This window comes from Scylla paramamosain, unplaced genomic scaffold, assembly GCF_035594125.1.
Source record: "Scylla paramamosain isolate STU-SP2022 unplaced genomic scaffold, ASM3559412v1 Contig11, whole genome shotgun sequence".
Lineage (NCBI taxonomy): Eukaryota > Metazoa > Arthropoda > Malacostraca > Decapoda > Portunidae > Scylla > Scylla paramamosain.
In genome coordinates this window covers 321,910-342,500 of record NW_026973676.1, presented here as the reverse complement: position 1 = coordinate 342,500, position 20,591 = coordinate 321,910, and the positions used below count along the sequence as shown (strand labels likewise).

The following is a 20,591-nucleotide window of genomic DNA, read 5'->3' as shown; positions in this document are numbered from 1 at the left end:
GCATATTCTATACCACCATTCTTATCTACTAAGATCTAATTTGACTGATTACCATTTATTGAATTTCTTCAGTAATTCTCTGGATGAGCAGTATTCTACTATACTATGAGTTTATGATGAAAAATAATGATTTGTACGATTTAACCCTTTAAGCGCGGGTGTCCACAATAGTGGATGTGGCATTTTTTAATGAATGCGCCGCCAGATTTGATTAGTTTGTCATCAAGTACAGTAAACATGTCGTTTTCTTTCCTGCAATGCCCACAAACCCTCTCTTACATTATCAGTGGTCAGTTAACGCCTTGTGCTAACTTTGACAGGATGTCTGCTAGACACCGCAGCTCCACTTACCCTTCCAGTCAACTCCATCCTCAAGTTGGGGCCCCTTTGACCTCAACACCAATAAAAAACACCAGGAAAGGCTTGGAAGAAAGCGAAATTGAAGCAGAGTTAGATAAAATTGTCACAAGCACAATCCTTGGTAGTGATGGATGTGGCTTTGTCAGTGAAAGCAGTGCTTCTAGTGATGTTCCTGATTTTCACAAGAGAAAGGGGTGTGTTGCAGAGAGAGAGAGAGAGAGAGAGAGAGAGAGAGAGAGAGAGAGAGAGAGAGAGAATGTTTAAGCATTTAATGAAAGTTAAAGAGAGGAGGTGTAACTCTAATATTTGCTTTAATGTTGATTCTCTTACTCAGCACAATCTCTCTCTCTCTCTCTCTCTCTCTGTATATTTGCAAGTGATATTAATACTTTGCTATAATAATAAGCACATGGCTGGTAGTGGCTGTGGGAAGCGTTGTGGTGGGGTTGTTGTTGTTGTTATTGTTATTGTAGTTGTTGTTGTAAGCAAGGTCACTGTGTCTGGCCTAATTTTTGTTGTTGTTGTTGTTGCTGTTTTTGGCTGTGGTTGCTGCTGTGGTTATTGCTGCTGTTGGTGGTGTGGGTGGTGGTGGTGATGGTGGTGGTTGTGGTGGCTGTGACTGGTTGTTGCTGTGATGGTTGTTGTTGTTGTGGTTGTTGATGATGTTGTTGGTGTGTGTTGTTCATTTGGAAGGCTGTATAGATGTTGTCTGCGTACTCTGCAACGAGGTAATAATAAAATGATGATAATAATAAAAATATGATGATAATAATAATAATAATAATAATAATAATAACAGTGTTTGCATGTATTTAAATACCAGAGTGGCATGAAAAAAGACTGGCATGAAAGAGAAAATAAAGACATGTGAGAAAATAAACAGAAAATAGAAACAAAGCAAGAAATGGGAGAAACAAGAGGAAGACAGAGAATGAGAGGAAGGAAAGAAGGAAGGATATAAAAAATTAAACAAAAGGAAGGATGGAGAGGGAACAAATAAGAGGGAAGCAAACAAAAAGAAAAAAAAAAGAAAGTAAAACCATGAAGAAATACCAATAAACAGAGTAATAACATTAAACACCATAAAAAAACACCACCACCACCACCACCACCACTTACTCCTCCTGACACAAACACAAACGGGTGACAAGAGTGGCCAGCAGACAGGGAGGAGGCAACCACGGGCAGCAGAACCCTCACATCTGTCATGGCCACCCCAGGCATCACTAACCCAGGGGAGGAGGGGCCTGGGGGAGGGAAATGAGGAAAAGATTATAGATAGAAGATAAAATGATATGTAGAAGAGAAGAGATGGGGTAGAAATGCAAGAGAAAATGATAAAGGAGAGGAGTTGAAGGAATGGATGAAAGATGAAAGGGTAGACAAAGAACAGGATATAAGATAGATGAAGGATTGAAGGACACAGATGAAGAATAGGGATACAAGATAGATGATAATGAATAAGGGAATGGAAGAAATGAGGAAGAAATGGGAAAGGGAAGAGATATTTAATAATGTGTAGGTAAGAAAGATTAATGAAGAATAAAGGATGAGAAATATGAAGGAGTAAGAAGTGAGTGGAGATAAGAAAAGAGAGAAAAGCAAAAAAGGATGAATATAAGAGGGAGAGCGGGAGGGAGAGAAAGGGAAAGGAAGAAGAAGAAGAAGAGGAGAATTAGCTGAAAATGAAGTGTAATATAGAATTTTCTCTCTCTCTCTCTCTCTCTCTCTCTCATATCTTCCCTTCCTCCCATTTTTTTCCATGTAGTTTCCTTTCCTTTTACATTCCTCCTGTTTCCTTCATTATTCTCTTCTCATGCTACTGAAGACCCAACACACACAAACACACAAACACACACACACTACCCCCTCCCCCTCTCTCTCCCTCTCCTTCTCACCTCCAGGAAGGGGCATGGTGGTGGAGTAGCCCTGGAGTAGCTCCTAGCAGAGTTGTAAGCAGTCACCTGCACCAGGTAATGGGTGGAGGGTGTGAGGCCCCCTATCACACTGGCCGGCCCCCTTCCACCCTCTTGGATACTGTGGATGGAGTGGAGTTCATCAGTTTGGATGGCAAAAGGGAAGAAGAGAGAATTACATGACAGCAAGAAAAGGTTCACTACACTACCTCTGTCCTCACCCACAATCCAGGTAACAGCACTGGTTTGTCTGTAGACAACACTGTACCGGTTGATGGGACACCCCCCTTCGCTCCACTGGGCCAGGGACACTGCAGCCCAGGTGGTGTTGACCCAAACTGCCCCCTCCCACCGGCCTGCCAGTGGGGGGGGGGGGAGCCGGCTGTCTTGGTGCGCAGGCTCTCCAATGGTCGGCCTTCTACCTGGGATGGGAGGGAGTGACTGGCTGGTTAACTGGTTGATTGGTTAATTGGTTGAGTAACTGACCGATTAATTGGTTGGCTTCTTAATTGATCCAATGATAGGTTGATAGCTTGACTTATGGCACTGACTGACTGACTGACTGACTGACTGACAGACAAACAGACAGACAGACTGACAGACAGACAGACAGACTGAGTGACTGACTGACTGACTGACTGACTGACTGACAGAATGACTGACTGACTGACTGACTGATTGACTGACTGACTGACTGATTGACTGACTGACTGACTGACAGACAGACAGAATGACTGACTGACTAACTGACTGAGACTGATGGACTGACTGACTGAAAAACAGACACAGACAGACAGAGAGACAGACAGACAGGCAGACAGACAGACAGACAGACAGACAGACAGACAGACAGACAGACAGACAGACTGACTGACTGACTGACAGACAGACAGACAGACAGACAGACAGACAGACAGACAGACAGACAGACTGACTGAGACAGACAGACAGACAGACAGACAGAGACAGACAGACTGACTGACTGACAGACAGACAGACAGAGACAGATAGACAGACAGGCTGACTGACTGACTGACTGACTGACTGACAAACAGACTGACTGACTGACTGACTGACTGACTGACTGACTGACTGACTGATTGACTGACTGACTGACTGATAGATAATTTAGGGTTTTATTTATTTGTTATGTATGGTGGTTATGTCACAACTAGGTAAATACAACTAGGTAAACACACAGAGCCTCACCAATCTCAACAATGAAAGACAGGGCAACACACACACACACACACACACACACACACACGGAGCCTCACCAATCACAACAATGAAAGACAGGGCAACACACACACACACACACACACACGGAGCCTCACCAATCACAACAATGAAAGACAGGGCAACACACACACACACACACACACACACGGAGCCTCACCAATCACAACAATGAAAGACAGGGCAACACACACACACACACACACACACACACACAGAGCCTCACCGATCTCAACAATGAAAGACAGGGCAACACACACACACACACACACACGGAGCCTCACCAATCTCAACAATGAAAGACAGGGCAACACACATACACACACACACTTCCGACTTCGTTGAGAGCAGACGTGTCAGGAGCAGCTGCGCCGAACTTGCCTATTTGTGGGTACAGGGTCAGAGTTATTTTCTTAGCCTGTCTCCATACAAAAGTATAAGAAAGTGCACAGTGTGGGGTGGAGTTTTTATGGAAGAAGTAGAAAAAAAATCGGAGATGGAATAGATGAAGTGAAAATTGTGGGTGAAAACACCGAATCCGAATCGGTTGTAAACAAAGCGTGATGGCGGCCACCGCCACGTTGCCGTCGCCCAGAGGCACACCAAAATTTGAAGGATTTGGTGAAAAAGATATACAAGTAGGCAGGTTAAATGCAAGATTATGGAAATTAGAAGAAGAGAATGAAAAGATATGAGAGGAAATAAGAGGATTGGTGACATTAGTCAGAGGATGGAAAGGAGATAAGGAGAGGGGACTTAAAGACATTGTTGAAGAGCTGGAAGAGTTGAAAGGAAGGGACTTAAAAAGAGAAAGGGAAAACAAGAAACAGAGAGGAAGTGGAAAAGATAGTGGATTTAAATGTAAAGTACAGTGAAGAAATACAAGAACTCAGAAAATGGAAAGCTAAGGAGCATGGTGGAGAAGAAAGAAGTTAGGATAGATGAAGGCAAAATCCAGAGTGAAGTAAAAGGCTTAGTCGAAAAGGAAGTGAAAAGTTGGAAAGAAGAGAGAGAACAAGAGAAGATAGATATGACAGAAATAATATGAAAACAGCAAGAACAACATGATAAAGAGATGGCGAAAAAAGTAGTGAAAACCATTAAGGAAAAAGATAACATAGTAAGGGATGCGGTACAAAAAAAGATGTGCCTGATGGTGTTTAAGGATAAAGAGAAGACCATATCAAATAAAGTTCTAAGAGAAAGAGAAGAATTACAAAGAGCAAAAGAAATCATTGGGAAAATTGTAGGAGATGAAACGGATATACAAATAGAAGTGTACAGAATTGGGAAATATTCAGAAGCGGGAAACGTCCCATGAAAATAAGACTTAATACCCAAGCGGCAGCCGAACACATCTTGAGAAGAAGGAGTTTGTTAAGAAATATAGAGGGTATGAAGGATATATGTATAAGAAGAGAAATGAATGAGGAGGAAAGAAACAAGGTGAAAGAGTTAAAAGAGGAGGCCAAGACAAAAAACAAAGAGAGAACACAGGTACAGGCAGAAAGGTATATATGGAGAATGATAGACATGAAAATGAGAAAATGGTGGCTAAAGAATGCGGAGCAAGAAGTAAGACAACAAAGAGAGAACACAAAAGAAATGGGTCCACAATAAATAAAATTAAAGTTATGTATACAAACATAGATGGATTAGTGTCCAGCCTAAGGGGAACTAAGAGATTATTTACATGAAAAGAAACCAGAAGTGGCATGCATTATGGAAACAACACTAACAAGGGAGATTAATGTTGAATTTGAAGAAGAAGGATATAACATATGGAGAAGAGATAGAAAGAATAAGGGAGGAGGAGGAGTGATGATTCTAGTAAGAAAAAACATCTTGATAGAAACAGTGGAATATGGTGAAGGGAGGTCAGAAACATTGAGTGTGGAGATCAAGATCCAAGGACAAGAAAGCAGAAAAATTATTGTTGCATACATGCCTCCAAAGACCAACACTTGGGGGACTGATGATTATAAGCACATGCAAAGCGAGTTCATAAAAAGTATAGATGACATGCTAAAGATAAGAAACAAGGTGTTACTAGTAGGAGATTTTAACAGCAAGGAGATAAACTGACAGGAGGTGACAGGGATTGCCAATACATGGAGTGAAGAATTTTTACAGACTATGATGGTAAACACAATGGATCAATGGGTGAAAGAAAATACTAGGTACAGAGGGGAAGATGAACCATCGCTACTAGACTTGGTTTTTACAAAAAAGCCAGAAAATGAACCAAGTATAGAATATTTGTGTCCAGTGGGAAAAAGTGATCATGTGAAGATGGAGATAGAGATCAAAGAAGAAGTGCCAAAATTCAATGAGGAATATAAAAATGAGAGAAAAAATTATGCTAAGGCAGACTTTGCAGGGTTAAAGAAATTCTACGGAGAGCTTGATTGGAGTAATTTATTAAGAGGTATGGAGGTGCAGAAGAAATATGAAGTGTTTTTAAGCAAGTTTAGAGAAGGTGTTGAAAGATATGTGCCAAGATATAAGGTAAAAGAAAATAAGAAAGTGTGGTTTAATGCAAAGTGTGCAGAGGCAAAAAAGAAGGAGAGGGCATGGAAAAAAATTAGGAAACAATGGAATGAGATAAATAGAGAAGAATACAGGACAGCTAGAAATGATTATGTTAAAATAAGAAGAGAAGAAGAAAGAAATTTTGAAAGAGATGTAGTTGGAAAGTGTAAAGAACCCAAACTTTTCTATAGATATGTAAATGGAAAAATAAAGCATAGAGATACTATTACAAAGCTGAAGAAAAATGGAGAAATTTATGAAACCACACAAGAGATGGCCGAGATACTGAATAAAAGCTTTAAGTCTGTATTTACAAGAGAAACTGTCTTTGCATCACTGGGAGATGAGGAACAACAGAAAGGAATAGAAAACATACAAGTGGAAAGAAAAGAAATTAAAAGACTACTGGAAGAGCTAGATACTAGGAAGGCGATGGGACCAGACGAAGTAAATGGATGGATATTGAAAGAATGTAGAGAGGAATTGGAAGAACCAATATAGGAGATAATTAACAGTTCTTTGAAGGAGGGAAAAGTACCAAAGGAATGGAAGAGAGCAAATATAGTACCGTTATACAAAGGAGGTAATAAAATGGAACCACTGAATTACAGACCAGTCTCACTCACGAGTATTGTAAGTAAACTCTGTGAAATAGTCATTAAAAACAGATGGGTGTAATATCTTGAACAAGAAAATATAATAACAGAAAAACAATTCGGTTTCAGGAAAGAGAGATCTTGCGTAACAAACTTACTGAGCTTTTATACAAGAGTAATAGATAAACTACAAGAGAGAGATGGTTGGGTTGATGCAGTCTATTTAGATCTGAAAAAAGCTTTTGATACAGTTCCACATAAAAGTCTCATATGGAAACTGGAACATTGAGGAGGGCTAAAAGGAAAAATACTTGAGTGGATGAAGGATTATCTCCAAGGTAGGGAAATGAGTACAGTGATCAGAGATAATAAATCAAGTTGGTGCGAAGTAACAAACGGAGTACCACAAGGGTCTGTGTTGGCACCTATAATGTTTCAGGTCTATATAAATGATATGATGGTGGGTTTAAATAGCTATATTAACATGTTTGCAGATGATGCAAAATTGATGAAAGTAATAAAGAACCAAGAGGATACAGAGGGATATTGATAGAATTTATGAATGGAGTAAACGATGGAAATTAGAATTCAATATAAAGAAGTGCCATGTAATGGAGATGGGAAGAAGTGAAAGGAGACCTTCATGGGAGTATAAGATGGGAGGAATCACAATACCAAAGAGCAAAGAAGAAAAAGACTTGGGAGTAATAATTCAAGACACGCTATCACCAGAAAAACACATCAATGGAATATTTGGCTCTACATATAATTTGCTAGCAAATATCAGGGTGGTATTTAATTACCTTGACAAAGAAATGATGAAGAAAATTATAACACACATGATACGCCCGAAACTGGAATACGCAGCAGTGGTATGGTCTCCACACAAGAAGAAAGATATAAGGAAATTGGAAATGATACAAAGAATAGCTACGAAAATGATACCTGAATTGGAAGACCTAAGTTATGAAGAAAGACTGGAAGAAATTGGATTACCAACACTGCAAGAAAGAAGGGAAAGAGGAGACCTGATAACAATGTTCAAATTAATAAACAACATGGAGAAGATAGACAGAGATGACCTAGTTGTAAAAGTGGAGGAAGAAGATAGACGTACAAGAAGAACATATGGAGAAATTAAAGAAGAGTCATTGTTTGGGAGATATTAAAAAATACAGCTTTCCGCATCAAACGGTTGAAATATGGAATAACTTAAAAGAAGAAGTGGTTGCGGCAAAGAGTGTGCACATGTTTAAAGAGAGATTAGATAAATTCGGGTATGGAGACAGGACTAATTGAGCCTTGGCTCGGACCCTGTACTATACGAGTACAACTAGGTAAATACAACTAGGTAAATACACATTATTGCAAGAACGAAGGCTTCATATTTGAGAGAATCCAAGAAAAGTCGAGGATGGTGAGATGCTTGAATGATATAACAAATACAGCTTCCCACAAAGAAATGTTAATATATCTGGAGGAGTAGAGTAGAAAAAGAGGAGATAATAATGGGGACATGAAAAAAAGATTAATTATAAATACAGACACAAATGTGACTCAAACTTTGCATATTACTGCAACTAAATAAAAAAAAAAAAAAAGAATTCTTGGCAATTATCAGGGAACATATATCATACCAAGAAGACATCACACATTCCTGTACATCCCTACTTACTGCAGTATAAAATTTCAACCAAATGTATTTTCCTTGCCTTTCAAGATGCCACTTCAAGATGAAAAAAATACCCACCTTTCATCCACTAATTTATTTAACTATCTCTTTTAACAACAATATTACTCATTATCTTATATTTCTAGAGTTAAGTAAGCAATATGGTGTAGTAGCAATAAGCTCCCATCATGACTTGTGTGGGAATTGCTGAGTGAACTTTACCATTCCCTCCCCCACCAACAAAAAGATGGTCACATTCCTTAAGGTGGCTCCCTACTACCCGTGAGCCTCTGTGGCTATGGGTATAAAATCCAAAATCCATTAATCATAGGCCACAAAATTCTGACCACCTACTACAACCACAGTCTTTGTCTCCCTGGTGACTACCTTCCTTCCCCTACAACCTTCTCTCATGATCAAATACTGTGCACAACATTCTTATAATATATGATGAAGCTTTCTATCCTTCAGCATGCTACCTTTTGGGGGAAAACTAATAATTCATGTGCACAACATTTTTATAATCTATGATGAAGCTCTCTGTCCTTCAGCCTTTTTAGTGAAGATTTTACATATTCATTACACACAAGTTAAAGGCCATGATGAAAAATACAAATAAGTACAGAAATACAAGGCACAAATTTAAGAATGCAAGACAAGAATGCATAGGAAATGCACATAATTGAAAACTTTAAGAAGAAATTCCTTTCTTGTCAAGCCCAAGTGAAGACAGAGCAAATAGTAGAGAAAAATATTACCACCACCTTTTGCTTCTGCCATTGTCCCACCTCTTCCCAACATGACTGAAATGGCTCCAAATAATGGCTAATGTAAGGACAAAGTGACAGGTGTGAGGAGCAAGGCAGGGTCCTAATGACGCGCTGCCACACACCCACATTGCCCCCTCAGCCCAACCTTCCACACACAGCCTTATCATCATCCTTTCCTCAACACATCCATTGTCTTTCGCATCCCAGAGTAAGCTACACTGAGAGCTTAACCAATGTACCCTGTGTCTGTCAGAAATGGAAAAATAATAGTGGCCAGACACACTCTCTTTCCACAGTCTTACCACCATCCTTTCCTCAACGTAATGTCCTCAAACGTAATGTCCTCTGTAATTACGCCCAATCACAAAGAGCGGTTTTATATGCACTTTTTGTCTTCTTTTACTAACATTTTTTTTTTTTTATGTAGGAAGGATACTGGCCAAGGGCAACAAAAATCTAATAAAAAAATGCCCACTGAAATGCCAGTCCCATAAAAGGGTCAAAGCAGTGGTCAAAAATTGGTGGATAAGTGTCTTGAAACCTCCCTCTTGAAGGAATTCAAGTCGTAGGAAGGTGGAAATACAGAAGCAGGCAGGGAGTTCCAGAGTTTACCAGAGAAAGGGATGAATGACTGAGAATACTGGTTAACTCTTGCGTTAGAGAGGTGGACAGAATAGGGGTGAGAGAAAGAAGAAAGTCTTGTGCAGCGAGGCTGCGGAAGGAGGGGAGGCATGCAGTTAGCAAGATCAAAAGAGCAGTAAGCATGAAAATAGCGGTAGAAGACAGCTAGATATGCAACATTGCGCCGGTGAGAGAGAGGCTGAAGACAGTCAGTTAGAGGAGAGGAGTTGATGAGACGAAAAGCTTTTGATTCCACCCTGTCTAGAAGAGCAGTATGAGTGGAACCCCCCCCAGACATGTGAAGCATACTCCATACATGGATGGATAAGGCCCTTGTACAGAGTTAGCAGCTGAGGGGGTGAGAAAAACTGGCGGAGACGTCTCAGAACACCTAACTTCATAGAAGCTGTTTTAGCTAGAGATGAGATGTGAAGTTTCCAGTTCAGATTATAAGTAAAGGACAGACCGAGGATGTTCAGTGTAGAAGAGGGGGACAGTTGAGTGTCATTGAAGAAGAGGGGATAGTTGTCTGGAAGGTTGTCGAGTTGATAGATGGAGGAATTGAGTTTTTGAGGCATTGAACAATACCAAGTTTGCTCTGCCCCAATCAGAAATTTTAGAAAGATCAGAAGTCAGGCGTTCTGTGGCTTCCCTGCGTGATATGTTTACCTCCTGAAAGGTTGGACGTCTATGAAAAGACGTGGAAAAGTGCAGGGTGGTATCATCAGCGTAGGAGTGGATAGGACAAGAAGTTTGGTTTAGAAGATCATTAATGAATAATAAGAAGAGAGTGGGTGACAGGACAGAACCCTGAGGAACACCACTGTTAATAGATTTAGGAGAAGAACAGTGACCGTCTACCACAGCAGCAATAGAACGGTCAGAAAGGAAACTTGAGATGAAGTTACAGAGAGAAGGATAGAAACCGTAAGAGGGTAGTTTGGAAATCAAAGCTTTGTGCCAGACTCTATCAAAGGCTTTTGATATGTCCAAGGCAACAGCAAAAGTTTCACCAAAATCTCTAAAAGAGGATGACCAAGACTCAGTAAGGAAAGCTAGAAGATCACCAGTAGAGCGGCCTTGACGGAACCCATACTGGCGATCAGATAGAAGGTTGTCAAGTGATAGATGTTTAAGAATCTTCCTGTTGAGGATAGATTCAAAAACTTTAGATAAGCAGGAAATTAAAGTTTGAAGGATTAGAGCAGTCACCCTTTTTAGGAACAGGTTGAATGTAGGCAAACTTCCAGCAAGAAGGAAAGGTAGATGTTGACAGACAGAGCTGAAAGAGTTTGACTAGGCAAGGTGCAAGCACGGAGGCACAGTTTCGGAGAACAATAGGAGGGACCCCATCAGGTCCATAAGCCTTCCATGGGTTTAGGCCAGCGAGGGCATGGAAAACATCATTGCGAAGAATTTTAATAGGTAGCATGAAGTAGTCAGAGGGTGGAGGAGAGGGAGGAACAAGCCCAGAATCGTCCAAGGTAGAGTTTTTAGCAAAGGTTTGAGCAAAGAGTTCAGCTTTAGAAATAGATGTGATAACAGTGGTGCCATCTGGCTGAAGTAGAGGAGGGAAAGAAGAAGAAGCAAAGTTATTGGAGATATTTTTGGCTAGATGCCAGAAATCACGAGGGGAGTTAGATCTTGAAAGGTTTTGACATTTTCTGTTAATGAAGGAGTTTTTGGCTAGTTGGAGAACAGACTTGGCATGGTTCCGGGCAGAAATATAAAGTGCATGAGATTCTGGTGATGGAAGGCTTAAGTACCTTTTGTGGGCCACCTCTCTATCATGTATAGCACGAGAACAAGCTGTGTTAAACCAAGGTTTAGAAGGTTTAGGACGAGAAAAAGAGTGAGGAATGTACGCCTCCATGCCAGACACTATCACCTCTGTTATGCGCTCAGCACACAAAGACGGGTCTCTGACACGGAAGCAGTAGTCATTCCAAGGAAAATCAGCAAAATACCTCCTCAGGTCCCCCCAACTAGCAGAGGCAAAACGCCAGAGGCACCTTCGCTTAGGGGGATCCTGAGGAGGGATTGGAGTGATAGGACAAGATAAAGATATGAGATTGTGATCGGAGGAGCCCAACGGAGAAGAAAGGGTGACAGCATAAGCAGAAGGATTAGAGGTCAGGAAAAGGTCAAGAATGTTGGACGTATCTCCAAGACGGTCAGGAATACGAGTAGGGTGTTGCACCAATTGCTCTAGGTCATGGAGGATAGCAAAGTTGTAGGCTAGTTCACCAGGATGGTCAGTGAAGGGAGAGGAAAGCCAAAGCTGGTGGTGAACATTGAAGTCTCCAAGAATGGAGATCTCTGCAAAAGGGAAGAGGGTCAGAATGTGCTCCACTTTGGAAGTTAAGTAGTCAAAGAATTTCTTATAGTCAGAGGAGTTAGGAGAGAGGTATACAGCACAGATAAATTTAGTATGAGAATGACTCTGTAGTCGTAGCCAGATGGTGGAAAACTCGGAAGATTCAAGAGCGTGGGCACGAGAGCAGGTTAAGTCATTGCGCACATAAACGCAGCATCCAGCTTTGGATCGAAAATGAGGATAGAGAAAGTAGGAGGGAACAGAAAAGGGGCTACTGTCAGTTGCCTCAGACACCTGAGTTTCAGTGAGGAAAAGAAGATGAGGTTTAGAAGAGGAGAGGTGGTGTTCTACAGATTGAAAATTAGATCTTAGACTGCGAATGTTGCAGAAGTTAATGAAGAAAAAGTTGAGGGGGGGTGTCAAGACACTTAGGGTCGTCGACAGAAAGGCAGTCCGACCTGGGGACATTTATGGACCCCTCCCCAGATGGGGACTCCGAGGCTGGTGTAGGAGTCGCCATGATTTTAAAATTTTTGAGTGAAGGGTGTGTGTGTTATTAGGTGCTTGTAGTTTTGTGTGGAGGAAGAGAGTTGTCTTTAGAGGGCAGGCTGTGACTGCCCCCTTGTGTTGTGAGACACAAAGGGAAACGTTCAGTGAGGTCACAGCTGGGTTTAATGATAAGTTCACAGCACCCCCTGAACAGTGCTTTAGACCTCACTGGGAGTAATTATTGTTTCGGCAGGTGTCTACTGCCTCCTCCTGGCAGGTTACCAAGGATGACTTAGTGGTGGGGCATATGAGGCAAATGCAATGCTGCTAGAGTGAAGTACAATACTGTTTCCTTATGAGATAACACTGTGCATGAAATTTCATATAATTTTCAAATCAGTACAGTCCCCTCCACTTCCATGTTCATCACTTAGCACTGCCAATGTTGTGAACCACCTGCTTTCACTCATACCTCAGACAAATCTCATCAATCCCTGCATCACCCTCCCTCTTACTCATAACGAGTGGAACGTGTCTTGGATGTAAGTCGAATCAGGTGCAGTGGTTCACAGCAGACAATTCACACACTGGCAATGCTAAGTGATGAACATGGAAGTAGAGGGAACTGTACTTCAAGCTGGCTGAAGTTCTGGCTATTTCACATTCATATAATATATATGGAGATAACTAGTAATCATAAGGCAAAGTGTGCCATCATAATGAAGCAGCAACCTCATTGTGCACTGCTGTGCTAAACCCAATCATATCATCTGCTCATTTCCATTAGTTATAGTCAAGATTCCCTTCTGTGGTAGGAAGACACATAAAGCAGCAAACTCATTGTGCATTGTTGTGCTAAACCCAATCATGTCATCTGCTCATTTCTGTTGGTTATAGTCAAGATTCCCTTCTGTGGCAGGAAGATACAGCCTCACTGTGCACTTTACAGCTACCTTGAAAAAAATACTGCTTCTTTTAGAAAAGGTAACTGAGAGGGGTGCAGTGAAAGGAGAGGGAATTTCTCTTCAGTATTTTTGTTTCTACAATAAGACAAGGCATGTTGTATGTGTCTTGACCTGGCTACCCTCTTCAAGGAGGATGCCAACCAGGTGGGAAGATATAGGTGATTAAGACCATATGAAGTAGCCTGTTTTAAGCAGCTTAGGTTTGTAAGTTGCTGTGGATGGAAGAATATGTGCATGAATGAAAATTAGAATGAATGATGCAAGAAAGGTGTGGGGAAGACTGAAAACTGTATATATATGGATGTATTTTACCTCCAATAAATGCAAAGAAAACTTTTAGGATGGGGTATTAGTGGTGACTATATTTAATGAAACTGAAACATGAGACTCGGAAACCAAGGAGAGAGGGAAAATGAATGTCATTGAGATGAGATATTTGAAGAGTATGTCTGGAGTAACACATAAGGATTGAATAATGAGTCAGTTGTGAACAATGAAGTGTGAAGGATAACTGATGTGGAAAGAGAATAGGCTGACTGAGTAGAGCAGAAAGTGTAATGACAATAACATGCCTTCCCTTTGGAGCATCAGAAAAACACTTGAAAAATATATCTGAAGGTGGGACAAATATTTCTACCATGAGGTATAAAGTGCAGTGCCTTGGACATCAGGACCATAAGCAATTCCAGTCCCAAACAATTTGAGGGGCTTTATACCTCCTATCACTAATGGTTTGGGCATGCTGAGAGGAAGAACAGGGCTAAGTGGTGAGGATGTGTGAGGTGTAAGGCTGAGAAGAGAACCAGAAATGAAATGGACAGATGGTGTGAAGAGCATCATATGTAAGAGGGATATCTGTGAAACAAAGAAGAGGTCATGTTTATTAGTGATGAATGGAGAACTGTCATGAATGCACAAACAGAGATGCTGCATTAAGGATCAGATCAAGAGAAGGATCTTTTCACCACATATCACTCCAGAATGTTACACTCAGACTATGGATATGAAGCCACTGAAAGTGGATACTTCCTTTAATGTCTCCCATACAGAGGCTACAGCTCTCCTTACAACAAAGGAGAATCAAATGTCTCCAGCAGTTCACCATGAGAAAGCAAAGAAGAGAATGAGGAAGTAGATTTTAATGTAGTGATGGAAGGAGTACCAGACTTGAAATTGGCTCATTCTATCAGGAGTAAGGAACAAGCCAGGAGCAGCCAATTTCACCATCAAACCAAGCCAATCCTCCCTTTCCAAAATACTAAGTTAAGATCAACCTTGTCATCTGCATCTGCCAAGCAGCACAGACTTCACTCTTTCTGCAGGACTCTGAATCATGAATCATTAATGAAAGCAAGAGAGAGAGAGAGAGAGAGAGAGAGAGAGAGAGAGAGAGAGAGAGAGAGAGAGAGAGAGAGAGAGAGAGAGAGAGAGAGAGAGAGAGAGAGAGAGAGAGAGAGAGAGAGAGAGAGAGAGAGTTAGCTAGCTTATGCCTTGATCCAAACCTTCAACACCAAGATATCCAAGAGTATGGAGCATTACCAATATCTTCAGCAGATTGTCAATGTGCCTGAGACACTGGAAGAGGTATTTATGAAGAAATCTAAGCATTAATAGGTGAACTGACATTCCACGAGACCATACCATACTCATTCTGATTAAAAGACCCTGCAACTGTGCATCACAGACATAAACAGGCATTCATGAGCATACATTTGAGGTCAAGGTAAAATTGGGAGCACAAGTTATAGCTGCACATGACCTCATCTCTGTGTACACCACTGAAACTGAGATGGATTATATCCCTTACCCAAGGGCACAGAGGTAAGGGATATTCAATTTTCCATAGTTTACCTTCCCCATGCTTCCCCAGGTAGTCTTTACCAACCAATCCAAAGGATGACAAATGGGTGAACTATGCATCAACTGCCCCAGCCCTGATTCAAATCAGGGCCCACAGATTCGTAGTCAAGTACACGACCCACTTTATCATGGAGGCACAGTGTCAGCTAATATATGAATAGCTACACAATGAATGCATCCTTTTTTTTTCTCTCTCTAAGATGGTAAAACTTCAGTCAACATGAGATGCTACTGTTGCAGAAATGGCCAGGTCTTTATAACTGGCCAATTGTGAGCATTTACTTAGCTAAGACAATATTAAATTGTTAGATAGTACATCATATTCTTGTCTCTCTACATAAAAGAACATTAGTCAGCTTAAGGCACCACTATCACAGAAATGGCCACCTCTTAAAAATAAATGAAAGAATGCACACTAGTTTTCACCAATGCTAATTAAGTATTGATGACTAAAGCTAATGATCCCCAAAGCTTACCTGTCTCAGAGTCCACAGTAAAGCCCAGTTGTAGCCAGAGGTTGTCCTCGGGTGTCTCATCAATGGTGGTGTCACTCTTGGGCTGAAAATATTAAATAATCTTAGTGAAACAGAACACAATGAAACAGAATAAAATACCTAATCTGCAATCCATACATTGCAAATTTTGTTTGAGTATTGTGAGTCTCACAAATTTGACAGGACATATGAAAATAAGTAAAACAGAACACAGTAAGACAGAATAGAATGCCTGATCTCCAATCCACAGATTATATAAGTAAAACAACACAGTAAGACAGAACAATGCCTGATCTCCAATCCACAGATTATATAAGTAAAACAACACAGTAAGACAGAACAATGCCTGATCTCCAATCCACAGATTATATAAGTAAAACAGAACACAGTAAGACAGAACAGAATGCCTGATCTCCAATCCACAGATTAGAGGTTTTGTTTAAGTATTGCAAGTTTTGTGAATTTGTGGATGATATAAAAATATTAAACAATCTCAGTAAAACAAAACAAAAAATACCAAAGTATTCACACTATACAAGTGTTGTCTGAACATTGCAAGGTTAATGAATTTGACAGGAAGGAATGAAGGACATGAAAATATTAAACAACCTCAGTCAAATAACACAATTAAATAAAATAAATTACCTAATCTCTAATAAAGCCAATAAAAAGGTTTGTTAATGGATGAATGACATGAAAATATTAAACATCCTCAGTAAAATAACACAATTAAACAATAAATGACCTAATTTCTAATAAGCCCAATAAAAACTTTAGTTTGAGCAATGCAAGTCTCATGCATTAGAAAGGAGGGACTGTAGAACATAAGATGGAGAGAATGATATAGGGAAAATAATGAAATAAGCTCAAGGAAGGCCTTATAGTGGCATAAGTGAAACACCTTTCTTAGCTCTCGGGTTCTGAGTCACTAACTCTGGCAAGTGCCACAATTCTGCCCCCTTTATGTGCCCTCCGTCATATTCATACGGGTACCTACGGTCAATAATTCTGCAGGAGGCAAGTTTATCATTGTACTTGCCCTTAATAACATCAGCTAGAGTATGAACACTTATAGACTGAAGGTCTGGGTGTTTCCCAATCTCAAGGATAGGAAGCAACAGAGCCTTGGAGAAGTCACCAGTGAGATTCTCTTCACGTTTATAACTTTTGTTTAAAGCCTTCATTATAGAGACATGAGTTTCCGAGTGGCAACAATTCATCTCTGGATCAGAGGATGACCTGAGTGGATCCAGTTTCCTGAGTTTGGTCTCCACAGTACTGGCACCCATTTCTGAATGTGATCGTTCTATGGGATAAATGTGCCCACAGTTGGAACCATGGTTGTCTGGCGATAAGCTGATTGAAAATTCAGTTGAGTCAAAGAGGCTGGACCGAGGCGTGTCACAAGTACTGGAGGAGAGTGAGAGTCATCGGCATGGAGTGCCAGAGAGGGTGGTGTAGTGTGGGGACACAGCCAGGTTAGACTTGGGTGAGAAGTTATCATCACTGAACTGAAATGACTTATGCTCCCTTCCCTGCAGCACATTGTCATACAAGTCTTGGGCATTCATGGTAGTAGTGTTTCTTCTTTGCTTGTGCAGCTGTGCTTCTTTACCTACTCAGGTGTTCAGATCCAGTAATTCACTTCTGTCCGAGTTCTGCAAGTTCTTGCTGTACATTCTTGTCCCTTGAAAACAACATTGCAATTAAAACTAACATAACAAAAGTAACAAAACATATTTGTACAAGAGTTGAATAAAATCATGATTTAAAACAAATAAAATAAAAAATCTATTTACTTGATTTACATCAGATTTTTTTATATAAATCAATTCTTTTATTACAGGCAAAGCAAAGTTTTCTAAGGAGATTGTTGTTTCATTTTGAGCTGCCTGATCCAGCCCAGCTCAACTATAACACTATTCAAACAATAATATCTCTTCAACAACATAGCCGATTGTAACAAAATTTGCACCATATGACAACACAACTCTATCAATTTTATATGATATAGCTTTCATCTCTTCTATTGGCTGAAGTCAAAGGGTAACTTGTAAAAAGTAGAAGTGTGTCAAAATTGGGATTTTGTAAACCAAACTTCAGTTTTTGCAGGTTTTCATCAACTTTTGTTTGTCTCAACAAAAGTGGACACCAATAAACACAAAATGAAATTTCCTATCCAACAGTACATAGCACAACCATTCGACTCTTGCAATGTTTTTTGCTAGAGTGATCTGAATATTAGTCAAGTGCACAATCTGCAGGGTGCTTCCACTGTTTCATTACTGACAGCTTTGCTCGTCAATCGCCTTCCAGGCACTTTACTGGTTTAACCCTTATAGGGTGGATGGTGTCTATAGTTGATGCAATGTAGAGGTAGGTGGCTTCTATAGTTGACCTGCATTTTGTGGCCTTAATTTCAAGTTTTCCAAAGTTCACGGTGGCAGAAGATTGAAGAGGAAGAATTGATAAGTGTGATGCTATTACATGTTAAGTAGTTGGTCAAAGCAGAGTTGAGAAATTGATGGAACATGACCTATTTTCACTGAATTGTCAAAACCAGCCCAGGTTGGAGGGGTGTCCATGAGGAATGTTCCTGTCCTTTAGGGGTTTAGGGGTTGTTCCAGTAACTATTTGTTTCAGTCTTATGAGGCCATTTTCTTGTATCAAACTTGGCCAATGTTAAATGAAACTGTACTTTAATATACATTACCCAAGAGGAGTTTTTCACATAAAAATCATAGCTTAATCAGATCTGTTAGGTTAAAGTAACTATGCATAAATACAAAGAAAAAGAAGTGGAACTCCAATCAAACATAAAAGTACAGTAAAAAAAAAAAAAAAAAAAAAAAAAAAAAAAAAAAAAATATATATATATATATATATATATATATATATATATATATATATATATATATATATATATATATATATATATATATATATATATATATATATATATATATATCATTAGATATTTGACCCAATGTAACATTTCAATAATTTTGAATACAGTATATTTAATTTTGATTTAAATAATTATTTTTTACTATAATTTAAATAAACTTAAATAATTTGACTTAAATCAAACCTACCCTCTCATGCACGTCACAACAAATTTTTCCTGCCATCACCTAAGTGAATAATGTAGTTATTGTCAGTAACAGCCCCCCAAAAATAAGAGGAGATGCAGGACCAAGGAAATATGTATATACAAGGTGCCCTAATCACATCCTAGCTTAGCTTCCTCTTGTCCCTTCTGCTCCCCTCCCTTGCCTTACCCTCCCACCTCTGTCCTCCCATGCTGTGTGATCAATCAGGCTAACAAACTCCACCCATGCAATACAATGGTGCATAAGTGGACACAATGCCACTCAAAGGATGGACTCATAAATCTCATGAAGTATAATGACAGGTTTAGTGAAATTTCATGTACTACAGGGAGTGTGTCAATGCACTGTGCTGTTCATCTGCATTCACCTGTCACACCACGAACCACACAACAGTCACACCACACCACACAACCTGTCACACCACGACGTACCACACCCCACAATACCTCAGCCACACCAAACCTGAAGCAAGTCTAGGCCTCACCACACCACACGCCACACTACACATAAACCCACAACACCTTAGTCACACCACACCACACTTACACCAGATCTCGGCCCCACTATACCTCAGTACACCACCACACCACACACCACCACGACAAGCACACATCAAAGAACACCTGACCACAGCACACCGCACCTATACCACGGCATGTGCACACCACGGAGGACACCACACTTCGCTTCAACCAAGCCACGTCAGTCTCAGTAATCCTACGCTGCAGACTCATTCCTCACTCAACTTTACCCAAGCTACTTAACAAGATGACCAGCATGACGCACTGACACATGAAAATCAAAGTATATAAGAGTCGTATAACACTAATCATCCCTGGTTATGACGAGAGAACGGCCGCGTCGATCAAGTCTGTCCTCTCATAACATTAGCAAGTGTTCCTGAAATATTTCCTGTCAAGGGATACTTATCAAAACTATCAAGCGCTTATCTATCATTGTGGTAACCTACGACAACAGCTCATTGAAACTTAGATTAATTATATCACTGGCAGCAGCTCCTTCCCGTCATCTCTTTTCAGCCAAGAATCAGTTTTTTTTTTCACCCTCCCTAACTGACTGGCGATCAGTCAAAGTCTTATCTACCATAGCTACGACCTACGACAACAGCAAGCTTATTAAAACATGAAAAATAAAAATAAAAATAAAAATAAAAATAAGCAGCTACAGCTCTTACCCGTCCTCTCATTCTCTCTGTGGCAAAGAAAGTTTGACGTTCTCCAAACGTCTTTCATTGAATATTTAAAAACAATATACCCATGGGATCAGTAAAAAACTATCCACCTCCTACTATATTGACGAATATGTAAAAAATTTAAATACATAATGTGATGAGTTAATAAGGGCCTAAAGCTTCAATAGAACAAAGTCAAATGAACGATTAAATTTAAATTATGAAGTGACTCAATCCTTATGTGTTTCATATCTTTAAGTAATGGTTCAAAACTATGAATTATAGTTCTTTTTTTGAGACTGGAATTAATCCATCACTATTCTCTCTCTCTCTCTCTCTCTCTCTCTCTCTCTCTCTCTCTCTCTCTCTCTCTCTCTCTCTCTCTCTCTCTCTAAGTATTCAGGCCAACATCGTAGATAATTCTAAATGAACTAACAAATAAATAAACCATTATA

General features: G+C 40.0%; 1 protein-coding gene across 15 annotated transcripts in view; it reads right to left on the bottom strand.

Moving 5' to 3' along the window:
* The window catches only part of LOC135097022 (uncharacterized), a 25,958-nt gene extending 5,769 nt beyond the window's left edge, over nucleotides 1–20,189 (bottom strand). For 2 of the 15 annotated variants that reach the window (XM_063998791.1, XM_063998794.1), the window contains exons 1-5: nucleotides 17,447–17,518; nucleotides 15,814–15,895; nucleotides 2,498–2,698; nucleotides 2,259–2,397; nucleotides 1,480–1,607 (exon numbers count right to left, since the gene is read on the bottom strand). In XM_063998791.1, the coding sequence (XP_063854861.1) occupies nucleotides 1,480–1,607; nucleotides 2,259–2,274 (144 nt within the window). In that variant the 5' untranslated portion in view covers nucleotides 2,275–2,397; nucleotides 2,498–2,698; nucleotides 15,814–15,895; nucleotides 17,447–17,518. Of the gene's footprint in view, nucleotides 1–749; nucleotides 1,079–1,479; nucleotides 1,608–2,258; nucleotides 2,398–2,485; nucleotides 2,699–3,799; nucleotides 4,307–15,813; nucleotides 15,896–17,446; nucleotides 17,519–19,490; nucleotides 19,939–20,139 lie in introns of those variants that run through there. The other 13 variants (XR_010265298.1, XR_010265299.1, XM_063998784.1 and 10 more) reach the window with 13 other exon arrangements.
* Nucleotides 20,190–20,591: the final 402 nt, after the last annotated feature.